Source organism: Neophocaena asiaeorientalis, unplaced genomic scaffold, assembly GCF_003031525.2.
Source record: "Neophocaena asiaeorientalis asiaeorientalis breed wild unplaced genomic scaffold, Neophocaena_asiaeorientalis_V1.1 scaffold30, whole genome shotgun sequence".
Lineage (NCBI taxonomy): Eukaryota > Metazoa > Chordata > Mammalia > Artiodactyla > Phocoenidae > Neophocaena > Neophocaena asiaeorientalis.
Window position 1 is genome coordinate 11,390,277 of NW_020174923.1, and position 10,292 is coordinate 11,400,568.

The 10,292-nt window shown below is 66.4% G+C and overlaps 1 protein-coding gene across 1 annotated transcript in view; it reads right to left on the reverse strand.

Moving 5' to 3' along the window:
- Positions 1-10,292, reverse strand: part of AATK (apoptosis associated tyrosine kinase) — a 40,300-nt gene that overhangs the window by 1,647 nt on the left and 28,361 nt on the right. The window contains exons 4-12 of the mRNA XM_024760507.1: positions 8,512-8,591; positions 7,851-7,969; positions 7,606-7,693; positions 6,518-6,651; positions 5,154-5,238; positions 4,956-5,077; positions 3,367-3,516; positions 283-2,938; positions 40-187 (exon numbers count right to left, since the gene is read on the reverse strand). Of these exons, the coding sequence (XP_024616275.1) occupies positions 40-187; positions 283-2,938; positions 3,367-3,516; positions 4,956-5,077; positions 5,154-5,238; positions 6,518-6,651; positions 7,606-7,693; positions 7,851-7,969; positions 8,512-8,591 (3,582 nt within the window). The remainder of the gene's footprint in view (positions 1-39; positions 188-282; positions 2,939-3,366; positions 3,517-4,955; positions 5,078-5,153; positions 5,239-6,517; positions 6,652-7,605; positions 7,694-7,850; positions 7,970-8,511; positions 8,592-10,292) is intronic.

Genomic DNA, 10,292 nt, shown 5'->3' on the forward strand with positions numbered 1-10,292 from the left:
CCCCACCCTCGCCGCCGCGTCACCCCGCCTCCAGCTCACCCTCTTCGGCCGCGGGGCCGTCTGGGGAGCGGTCAGCCCGCCGAGGCCGGCCGGGGGTGCTGGGGGAGCCCGGGCTGCCCACCGGGAACGTGGGGGACGATTCCTTGGCGCCAGGGAAGGGCTCCCCGAGCTCCCGGGTGGGGCTTTCCTGGAGGATCAGAACAGCACGAGTCTCCCATGGCTTCCCGTCCCGCCGCAGACCCCCACTCCGCCACGCAGAGCCCACCCAGGGCGGCTGCCCACCTGGTCGAAGAGGTAGACGGTGACGTCGTCGAAGAAGGACACGGCTTTCTTCTTGCGCTCCAGGTCTTCACAGAAGGCCTCAGACAGCAGGCTGGGCATCTTGAGCAGGCTGCGCAGGTTGCGCGCACTCTGGCTCTCCGCCACCACCACTGGCACAGGCGGCGCCTCCTCCTCGCTCTCCTCGCTCGGCTCCTGGATGCTGTAGCAGCGGAGCTCCTCGTCCGACTCGTCACTGTCTTCGCTGTCGTCCTCTTCCTCCTCCGGCCGCCCCTCTGGAGCCGCGGGGACTGCCGGCAGGGCCAGGCAGAGTGGGGTTCTGGGGTCACCTGGACCCCCTGTCCGTTCCTGCAGGCCCGACCCTGACAGCAGTCCCAGGCTCTCCTGGAGCTCGGGGCGGTGGCCTTCTGAGCTAGGCGGGACCGGAGTCAGCAGGAAAATCTTAGAGCGCCCGGGGCTGGGCATGGGTGGCACCTGGGCTGGGTCTTGGGGCCAGGGAGGCTCCAGCCTGGGGCCCTTGGGGCAGGCGCTTGGCTCTGGGGAAGAGTCCTCAGGCAGTGGCAGTGGCAGCACCTCCCTGGGGCCAGAGCCCTGTGCCTCCCCAAGCATCCCCAACTCAGGGGAGGGCAGTGCAGACGGCAGCCTGGGGCTCTTCGGGCTCTCCAGATCAGGCTCTGGCCCGGGGACTGGGACACCTCCTTTCTTCTCCTTGGGGCCCAAGGGGGGCTCTGGCTCCGTGTCCAGGTCTGAGAAGTAGGCAGAGTCGCGGTAGGGATTCTTCTCGCTGAGGCCACCCAGGGAGGCGGAGAGACGGGTCTCTGGCCCGGGGCTCTCACCCTCTGAGGCCAGCTCCTCAAAGGCCTCAGGCTCACAGGGCTCATGGGCCTCCTTGAGTGCAAACTCAGGGGACTCATAGTTCTCCGTGTCATAGCCGCTGTCCAGGGCTCGGGGCTGCCCGCCAGGGGTGCCAACAGCTAATGGGCTGAAGACCTCAGAGCCGCCATCACTGGCTGAGGATGGGATGTCCAGGGAGTCCAAGGAGTCGGGGGTCCCCACCTGCTTCTGTAGGGAGCGGAAGGCTGGTGTCACATCTAGTTTCTCAGCCTGCGGGCCATCGCTGGACAAGTCAGTGAAGACACCAGAAGTGGCCTCGGTCGTGTCTTCGTCTTCACTGCCTGGTGCCTCCAGCTCAGGGGAGCTGCTGCCACTGTCGCTGTCCAGGGCCTGGACTGGCTCGGTGGCAGGCTGTGGGCTGCCAGTGGGCGTGGGTGAAGCAGGCAGGGTGGGCGGGGTGCTGGCCTCCTCGGCAGGAAGCAGGGCTCCCTCTTGGGATGGGGATGGGATGGAGGGAAGGGGCAGCTGGAGTCCAGCAGAGCCCTCGGCTTCCTCTGCAAGCCTGGGCTCTGCCTGGGGGCTGTCACCACCACTTCTGGCTGCCTCTGTCCACGGGGATGTGACCAGGCACGGGGCAGGTGTCAGGCCCTCAGCAGGATACAGATGGGGGAGGCCAAGGCAGCGGCCCATCTCCTTACCAGAGGAGGCCCCCTTTGGCCCAAGGAGAGGCTCTCTGGGGTCCTCTGGGATCAGAGGATGGCCCAGCTCAGGGACGGTCTGTAGGGCCTGCTTCACACCAGGGCAGCAGTCCGTGTAACCTGAGAGGCCCGGGACCCAGAATTCTGGTGCTCGGCTGCTGCTGTTGTTGTTTGCAGATACATTGGAGCTCCAGTGTCTGTGCTGGGCAGCCCTGGGCCTCTCAGCCTCCCCCAGCTCTTCCCCACCTGGGGATGGTTGGGCCCCGGAGCTCGCGGAGGGGGATATGCCCAGCGGGTCCTCAAAGAAGGGCGGGCAGAATGCCCCCACGCCCCAGTCAATATCCTCTGCTCTGGGCCCCGCCAGCATCGGGGTCTCCGGCGAGGGTGAGCGTGAGGTGCAAGGCAGGTCACGGGCATGGCTCCTGCATAGGTGGTAGTCGCAGTGACCCCAGGGGCCATCAGCGGGCGGCGCGTGGCCCAGCAGTGGCTCCATGACCAGCGAGGCGGCCGTGCTGCCATCAGAGTCGTCATCATGGTCACTGCCGTCGGGGCGCAGGGTGGCAGCGAGAGTGCTGGGGGCACAGCCGGCACAGTCGGGGTCGTGGCCTGCGGCAGGCGCGGGGTCTTCCAGGCGGATGAAGTACTCGCTGCCCACCGAGGGGCTGTGAGCGCTGAGCACCGGCACCACACCTGGGGGAGCACCGTCAGGGACGCAGAGCTCCTGCAGACGCGCGTCTCGGCCGGGGCTCAGTGCGCCCTCAGGTGGCGGGAAGGCATCGGAGCCGCGGCCGGCTTCCCACTTGTACTCGAAGTTGAGGCCACGGCTCGTCTCAGTCACCGTCAGCACGTCGTCACCATCCGTGTGGAAGCTGTCGCCAGCAAACTGCTCCAGCAGTGGGAAGGATGAGGTGGCCGCAAGCTCGCCCATGCCCCCCAGTGCCAGGCCTGCCGCCCCCAGCCCGGGGCCCGCACCGCCCCCGCCAGGCCGCAGTGAACGCCAGCGCCGCTCAAACTCCTCCTCTGCCTCGGTGGCACCCTTGGCACACAGGTAGGACAGCAGCAGGTGCACCTCCTCGGCCGTCGGCCGCTGCTCAGGCTGAAGCCAGCAGAACTGCATCACCTCATACCTGCGGGAAGGGATGCCCTGGGGCTCAGTCCCTGCCCCCCCACGGGTGGTAGTGCCTGGCCAGGACCCCAACCCCCAGGGAGTGAGCCAGTCCACCCTCAGCATGAAGGTCTGAGTTCCGCCCCTTCTCACACTCAGAATCCCGAGGGCAGTTACGGGCATCTCCTGAAGTGGGCGCGGTGGTGTGGGAGATAGCAGTGGACCAGGGCACTGTTCCCTCAGCTCACCCCTGCCAGGGCTGCAGGCAAGTTTGTGTTTTGGATAAAGCGGCCATTCCACTATAGGCACAGGGTGGGGCCCAGAGGTCACTGCTGGCCGGGGGGAGCCAGGGGGAGCCACTTACGCTCTGGGGACTCGAAGCACCCCCCTTTGTGTTGTCCTTCCTGCTGGGGACACCCCCGGCCCCGCCTGGCCTCACAGGGTCCTCACCAGCGGTCAGAGAGGGTCAGCTGCAGCTGGGGCTTGGGCAGCTTGAGCTGCTGCTCCCGGACCGCATAGGCCAGCACCTGCCGGTCGGAGTGGTGCGGATAGGGCTGCGCTCCCAGCTCGAAGAGCTCCCAGATGGTCACGCCCAGGGACCTGTGGGGGTGACAGCCATCAGAGGGCAGGCACGGCTGGCCAACGCACGGCTCCAAAGGGTCTCGAAGACTTGGGTGCCAAGGGCAGCTCCTGTCTTCACACCAGCAGCCAGAAGACGGCGCCTTCCTTCAGTAAATGGGCAGCATGTGCCCCCTGGCGGGGTCCGAGCCCACGCCCAGGTGCTTGGACAAATAAACGCCAGACTGGCCTCCCACAAACCCCGTCAACTTGTTCACTCGTTCACTCCCGTGCCGGGCTGAAGCGCAGACACTGCCAGGTGCAGGAGATGCCCTGGAGAAGCTCCCAGTCCTGCCAGGCACCTGCGGAGGCCAGAGGGAGGGAGTGTACTAGGGTGTGAGGCGGAGGGAGGGGTGAGTCTAGGGACACCCCAGCCAGCGGGCCAGGCAGCCAGTGCACGCGGGGCTGCGAGAAGGCAGCGGGGATCTTTCCAGTGGGCGGCAGCTTCACCCAGCTCCCGGGGACCCCAGGCTGTCCCGCGAAACTGGGGGCATGAGGGACAGCAGATTTGGCAACAGAGACGTCACAGTGGCCCTGGCCAAAACCGTCTAGGGGAGGGACCCCAGTCAGTGTGGGCTGGTGGGCAGGCAGGGGAGGGTCAGCCAGAGGGAGAGGCGAGCGGGGGAATGGAGTGTCCGTGACGGGGGTACAGTTAATGGCTCAGGGGAGACCCCTAGAGAGCACAGGAAGGGGGACTGGGCCCTGGATCCAGGCCCGGAGGGTTTATCAGGAGCAGAAGGAGGCCAGACAGGCCTGGGAGGCTGGGAGGAAGCAGGAGGGGGAAGGAGAGGCTAGTCAAGGCCGGGGACAGGGGACCACCACAGCCAAGCCTCTAGAGGCTGTAGTCCTGGGTCCAAGCACCCGCTCTGTGCCCAGCCCCAAGCCTCCAGGCTGCAGTCACAGGAGACCCCCAGCCCCACTGTCCCCTCTCAATGCGAACAGGTGCTACCACGAGGCCCCACGTCTCATCAACTTGCCCGAGTGCTCTGACCCTGATGTCTTCGGGCATCGGCCCAGCGGGCCCTGGGAGGGGCAGGGCTTCCTCCACAGACCCCACGGGCCCTGCCGCTCTGCCAGCCCAAGTGCTGTGGGCCGTGGCACCGGGCAGCGACAGGTGGCTCCAGAACCCCCACGACCTCACCGGGGGGTGTATCTGGCCACCTCGTACAGAGCGACAGGGCTACACAAACAAACACGTCCTCACACACGTGGCCTTGCTTGGCGCGGCCAGCCTGCATCCCCTCCAGCACCAGGGAGCCAGCAGGCGGGTGGGACTCAGCCCCCCAGCGCCCCGCGTCCTCGCTGGACACTCACTCGGCACCGGACAGGGCAGCCATGAGGGCTGACGGTCGCAGGTGAGCATCAAGTCGTCGGCTCTCAGGGGTCCAAGTCCTCATGACGACTGCCGGGCCCACACTCACCACACGTTGCTGGCCTTGGTCTGGTCCACCACCAGCAGGTTGCAGTGCACCTCGTCCACCAGCTCAGGCGCGATCCAGCGCAGTGGCACCCACAGCTGGTCAGCCGTCACAAAGTAGTCCTCCTGTCGGCACGTGGGACAGTGTTACCCCGCGGGCAAGTGCGGCCGGCCCTGCCCCGGCCCAAGCCGGCCCACTCACCCTGTATTTGCCGTGAGACAGGCCATAGTCGCCGATCTTCACCGTCAGGTCGGCTGTGAGCAGGCAGTTCCTCAGAGCCAGGTCACTGTGGGTGGGAGGGTGGGAGGGTGGGGTCAGCCGGCAGGTCAGCCGGCAGTGCCAGGCTGGGGCATCCAGGGCACTGAGGGGACTGGGCCGCTTGTCGTCGAGGGCATCCTGGGCTCGGTTCGGTCGGTGGGTGGAAAGGGGCATCTCAGAGGCTGCCCGCCCTGCCCCTCACCCAGCACTGGACACTTTGAGGGTCTGAGTGGATGGGGCCACACATGTTAGAAGGCAGACAAGGAAAACGAGGCCCAGGGCCAGCTAGAAGGTGCCCAAGGGCTCTCCTTGGACGAGGTCTGCCTCACTGGAACCCCATCCCCTGACCCCAGTCCACTCCCCTGCTTCTCCTGGGACACCAGTCTGCTGACCAGTCCCTCGGGGGCGAGCCAGCCCAGGGACACCGCAGTCCCCTCCCGCCCGCCACACCGCCACCCTCAGCTCCCTGAAGGCAGGCATCAGTGAGGCGACTGAGTGCCCCAGGGTCCTGCCCCTGCCCTGTGCACACACGGCCCCTGGCAGGGTGGGGGTGTGGAGTGCCCACCCAGCAGTGCCGCTCACCCCCGCCTTTGCCTCCCACCCACGGCTGGCCTTGGCTGCCGGCTCCTCCCCTGCCTGCCTTGTGGCCCCACGGGTGTCTGGGGCCCAGGGCACTGGGGCAAACGCGGGGTCAGCACACATCGGCCAAAATGCTGCTGTGCTGGGGGCCACAGATGGGCGCCTGGGGCTGGGTGGGCTCGGCGGGCCGGTCGGGAGGCTGGCAGCTGCCCTCTTCAACAAAATCACTGATGCTGGAGTTGCATGTGTCATCACTCAGCACCAGGATATTGTTGGGGAGGACGGCCCGAGTGCTGTCCGGGGCTGGTGGGGCCACGTCCATCGCCACTTCTTCTGGCATGTCCCCCTACGCTGGGCCCTGGCCCGTCTTTCCGAATTCAGGGGCCAGGGCGGGAAGCAGGACAGAGCCACCCCTCCCTCCGGGCCTGAGAGAGACAGGAGAGTAGGGGCCGCCGTAGGGCCACCAGGCAGCGCTGACCACCCTGGGGACAGAGGATGGGCTTCAGGCCCTACCGCATGCCCAGCCAGGCCAGCTGGACAGTGGACGTCGCCTGGCTTAACCCTCCTGCAGGAGCAGGTGTTCAGCTCCCATCTGCCTGGTGTTTATTATTTGACAAAATCCCTTTGTACAGTGGTCCCTAGAGGCTGCACGAAGACTAACCCGGTTAGCTGAGGATCCACCTCCGCGGCCCGGGAGCAGGTGCGGAGGCCCTGCAGAGCGCCCTCACCTGTGCACGTAGTTGTGGCGGTGCAGGTGCAGGACGCCACAGGCCACCTCACAGGCCATGCGCTGCAGGGTCAGAGGGTCGGGCGCCATGGACTCTGCCACCCGACAGCTCCGCAGGTAGCCCTTGAGGTCCCCCTGCCGAGAAGGGCAGCACTGTCACTGGCTGGTGGGGAGCGGGTGCCCGTGCAAGCCCACCGCCCGGCCCCGCCCTCCTCAGCGGGACCCACGGGGGGACCAGGCATCCTGCTGCTGCCACAGGGCTGCCGCTGCCCAGAGAAGCCCGTGTCCGCCCCCCAGGGGCCAGCTCTCAGTAGGATGACCCCGCAGGCAGCGGACACTTTCCCCACACTGACAGCCCCAGCCCCAGGCAGCCTTGCGGGCCAGCAGGGTCACATCCCGCATACAGACCCCTGGGGCCCAGATGCTCGCCACCTCTCAGCTGGTGGGTGGCAGACAGGCCACACGAGCAGTGACGCTGAGCCTGGGCGGAACCCAGAGCCGGTGGCCAGAGTGTCCTCCGGCAACTCCTTGACCTGCTGATGACCTGCTGACGCCGCTCAGCTCCAGGGAGGGCCCAGGCATCCTGGGGAAGCCTGGGAGGCTACGCCAGGAGTCCAGAAACTAGATGGTGGGGGGGCCCACGTCTGTGGAGGCCGCCTCCCTGTCGGCAAGCGGCTCAGCCGTGTGTGTGTGTGTTTGTGTGTGTGTGTGTGGGGGGGGGGCCCGAGAGCAAAGTACGAGCGAGGCCGTGGACTCGACGCAAGGGCCGTGAGCCCCCCGAGCGGGCCGGGGTGCCTCTCAGGAAAACCTCCGTGACTCGGAGCAGCTCAGACAGATGGGGGAGCCCCCCTCCCCCAGGGTACAGTGGAATCCCAGCCCGGACGGCCGCTGTCTCTGAGCAGGGGCCACCTCTTTCCTCCCCCAGGCCGCCTCTGGGAGGTAGTGGTGCAGAGCCACCTGGACCCCACTTTGGGGGGCATGTGAGGCCCAGAGGGTGGGGGTGAGGGGTCCCCGGCTCAGCAGGAAGGCCAGACCCACCTTCCAGTAGCGTAGGGCAGGGGCTGGAGGGCCAGGGAGCGGGCGACTCACCATCGGGCAGAACTCCATCACCAGCAGGTAGGGCGTCACCTCGGCGCACTGGGCCAGGCACTGGAGCAGGTTGCTGTGCTGCAAGGCCCTGCGGGAGCCAACAGGCTGCCCCCTGACTCGCACTCAGGGCCGGGCAGGAGCGGGGCGGCACAGAGCTTGCCTTTGTCTACAGGGCCCACAGCCCCACCTCCCGGCCAGTAGCCCACCCCCTCCTCCGGCTAAGCCTGTCCCCAGGTGCCACCCACCTGTAGGGCTGCGCCTCCTCCAGGAACTGCATCTGCTCCTGCACGCTGGCGCTCACCTTCAGCTCCTTCACCACCACCTGGGTGCTACTGATGCCCGAGTTCACCTCCCCGAGGAATACCTGCGGGGCAGGCATCACCAGGTGGGCGGACTCCACCGTCCCCAAGCTCTGCCCCCAGCCTTGCTCTTCCAGCCAAAGCAGTCTGTTTCTGTGCCTCAACGTAGTCATCTGCAAAATGGGTTCTGGACCGCTCCCGGGAGAGCGAGCCCTCATGGCTGTAATACTCCGTCTTTTGTGTTTGCCTCCCCTAAGGTCCCCGGCTGTTCTCAGAGCTCTGGGGGTCTGCAGTGAGGAAGATGGACTCCTTGTCCCACCCAGGCTGGTGGTCAGGGAGAAGCCAGGAGCCAGACGCTGCTCCCCATCCCTGCCCACTCAGAGGCATCTCCCAGCATGACACCAGGATCTGCAGAGAAGAGGCTGCTGGACCCTGAGGTCCCCAGGGAGGGGCCCAGTAGAGTATGCCTTGAGAGGGGACCCCAGGGCTGGGGAAGTTTCTAGGAGAAGCAAGTCGCCAACCCACCCTCTCCACCTGCCAGGCAAAAGAGCGGACCACGCCACCAGTCCCTCCCCCATCCCCACCAACCCCTGGGACGGCAACTCACCTTCCCAAACCAGCCGTGGCCAATCTCCTCCAGGTACAGGAGGCTGTGCCGGCCCAGATCTGTGGACTTGAGCAGCTGCACTGTGACAGGGCAGGGGGCTCAGAGACGCCGGCTCAGCCGCCATCATCGCCCCGTCTTCTCTCGCCTGGCCCCTAGAGGGGCTGCCTGCATGGCCTGTTCCGGGGAGCCACCCAGAGCCCCCTGCTCCCTCCTGATGGGGGCGGCCATCAGGAGCAGGGCACCTGCTGCCCAGGGGAGCTGTGGATCTGCAAGCCGTATCCATGCATCTTTCTGAGTGGGTCTGGGAAGGCTGTGCCCCAAGCTACAGGGACAAGTCAGGCTGGAAACAGCAGGGCCTGGAGCCGGGACCAGCGCACAGGCAACGCTGGGCAGGCAGTGTGGCTGGGGCGGAGGCCATGGGGAGGAGGGCAGTGGAGTGGCCCGTCCCCTCACCCCTGCCGCAGGCTGGCATTCCAGCGCCAGGCACGCCAAAGGCTCCTTTGTTGGGGGCTGCTTGGCACAGCCCTGTACGGAACACACTGGGCCCATTCTCCTGCAGGCTGGGCTGGGTGAGGTCAGCAGGCAGGAAGGGTCAGTGAGGGCCCCAGAGGAAGGGCCAGAGCTGCTGAGCCCACCCACACCCCGCCTGTGCCCCAAGGGATTCCCCGAATTCTGCTCCCACGCCAACTGCCTGGAGGGCCCAGGGGACAGGCTGAGCCTGGCAGCCAGTAGACTCCAAGGTGAGGGGCTGCTCCCAGGGACTGGAGACCCTATGGAATGTTGACCTTGATACTGAGCAGAATTGGGGGTAAGGGGTCCCACTGGGGCCCTGAGTCCCAGGGCTCCTCCCCCTGAGGTCCAGCCTGCTGCCCCCCACCTCCAGCCTGGGGTCTCCCCAAGCAGGCTCAGCAGTCTTGACAGTGGGGCAGTGATGGAGGTGGAGCACGCTGACTGCCAGCCAATGGGAAAGGTCTCCTGGCAGCTGCAGGAGGCATGGCAGGCCGGGTCCCGGGGTTCTGGGGTCCGCACCCAAGGGGCAGCACCTACAGAGCCAGGCTGGGGAGCCTGAAGGCTGGGCCACCTTCCCCCACGGTTTAGAGGGGTAGTACTTGCTGCCCAGGTTTTTAATCCTTGACCTCCAGGTGGGCTGCCCTCCCAGCATCACCCAAATCTCTCCCCCTCCCCAGAAGCAGGGCACCCTATAAAGAACAGAACAGAGCTAAAAACTAGAAAAAAGCATGCAATCACTGCCCCCTCCTGGATCCCTGTCCCCCTGCATCCCCAGGAACAGTCCTTTAAGCGGTGGAAGACACTGGGTCTCAAAGATTCCTTGGGGTCCCAGGCACACACTGCCAGGGGCAGGTGACAGGCCCAGGCCAGGGGTACAGTGTCCCCTGGGGGGGCACCTTGCTCCCAACAGCTCCTAGCGTCCAGCACTGTCAACACAGGCTCAGAAACTCCCATGGTCACCCAGGAAGGTTGCGGGGCTTCCTATAGCAGAGACCCCACCTTCCAAGATTTTATGGAGCAGACCTTTGAGCCACTCAACAGAGTGGGACCTGAAATTCCTGCCTAACTGGTGAGGTCTCCTCCAGGAGACACCTGCAGGGGGGTGGGGAGTGACAGTCATGGTGCAGGGGGTGCTGGGCCCAGGCCAGCACCTTGGAGGCCCCCAGCCCATGGTGAGGGCTGGGCTTCGGGGTGGGCAGCACCGTGGTCAGGACCAGCAGAGCCCAGAACACACGCAGGTGGGGCAGGCCTACCCATCACAGGCCCTGGTG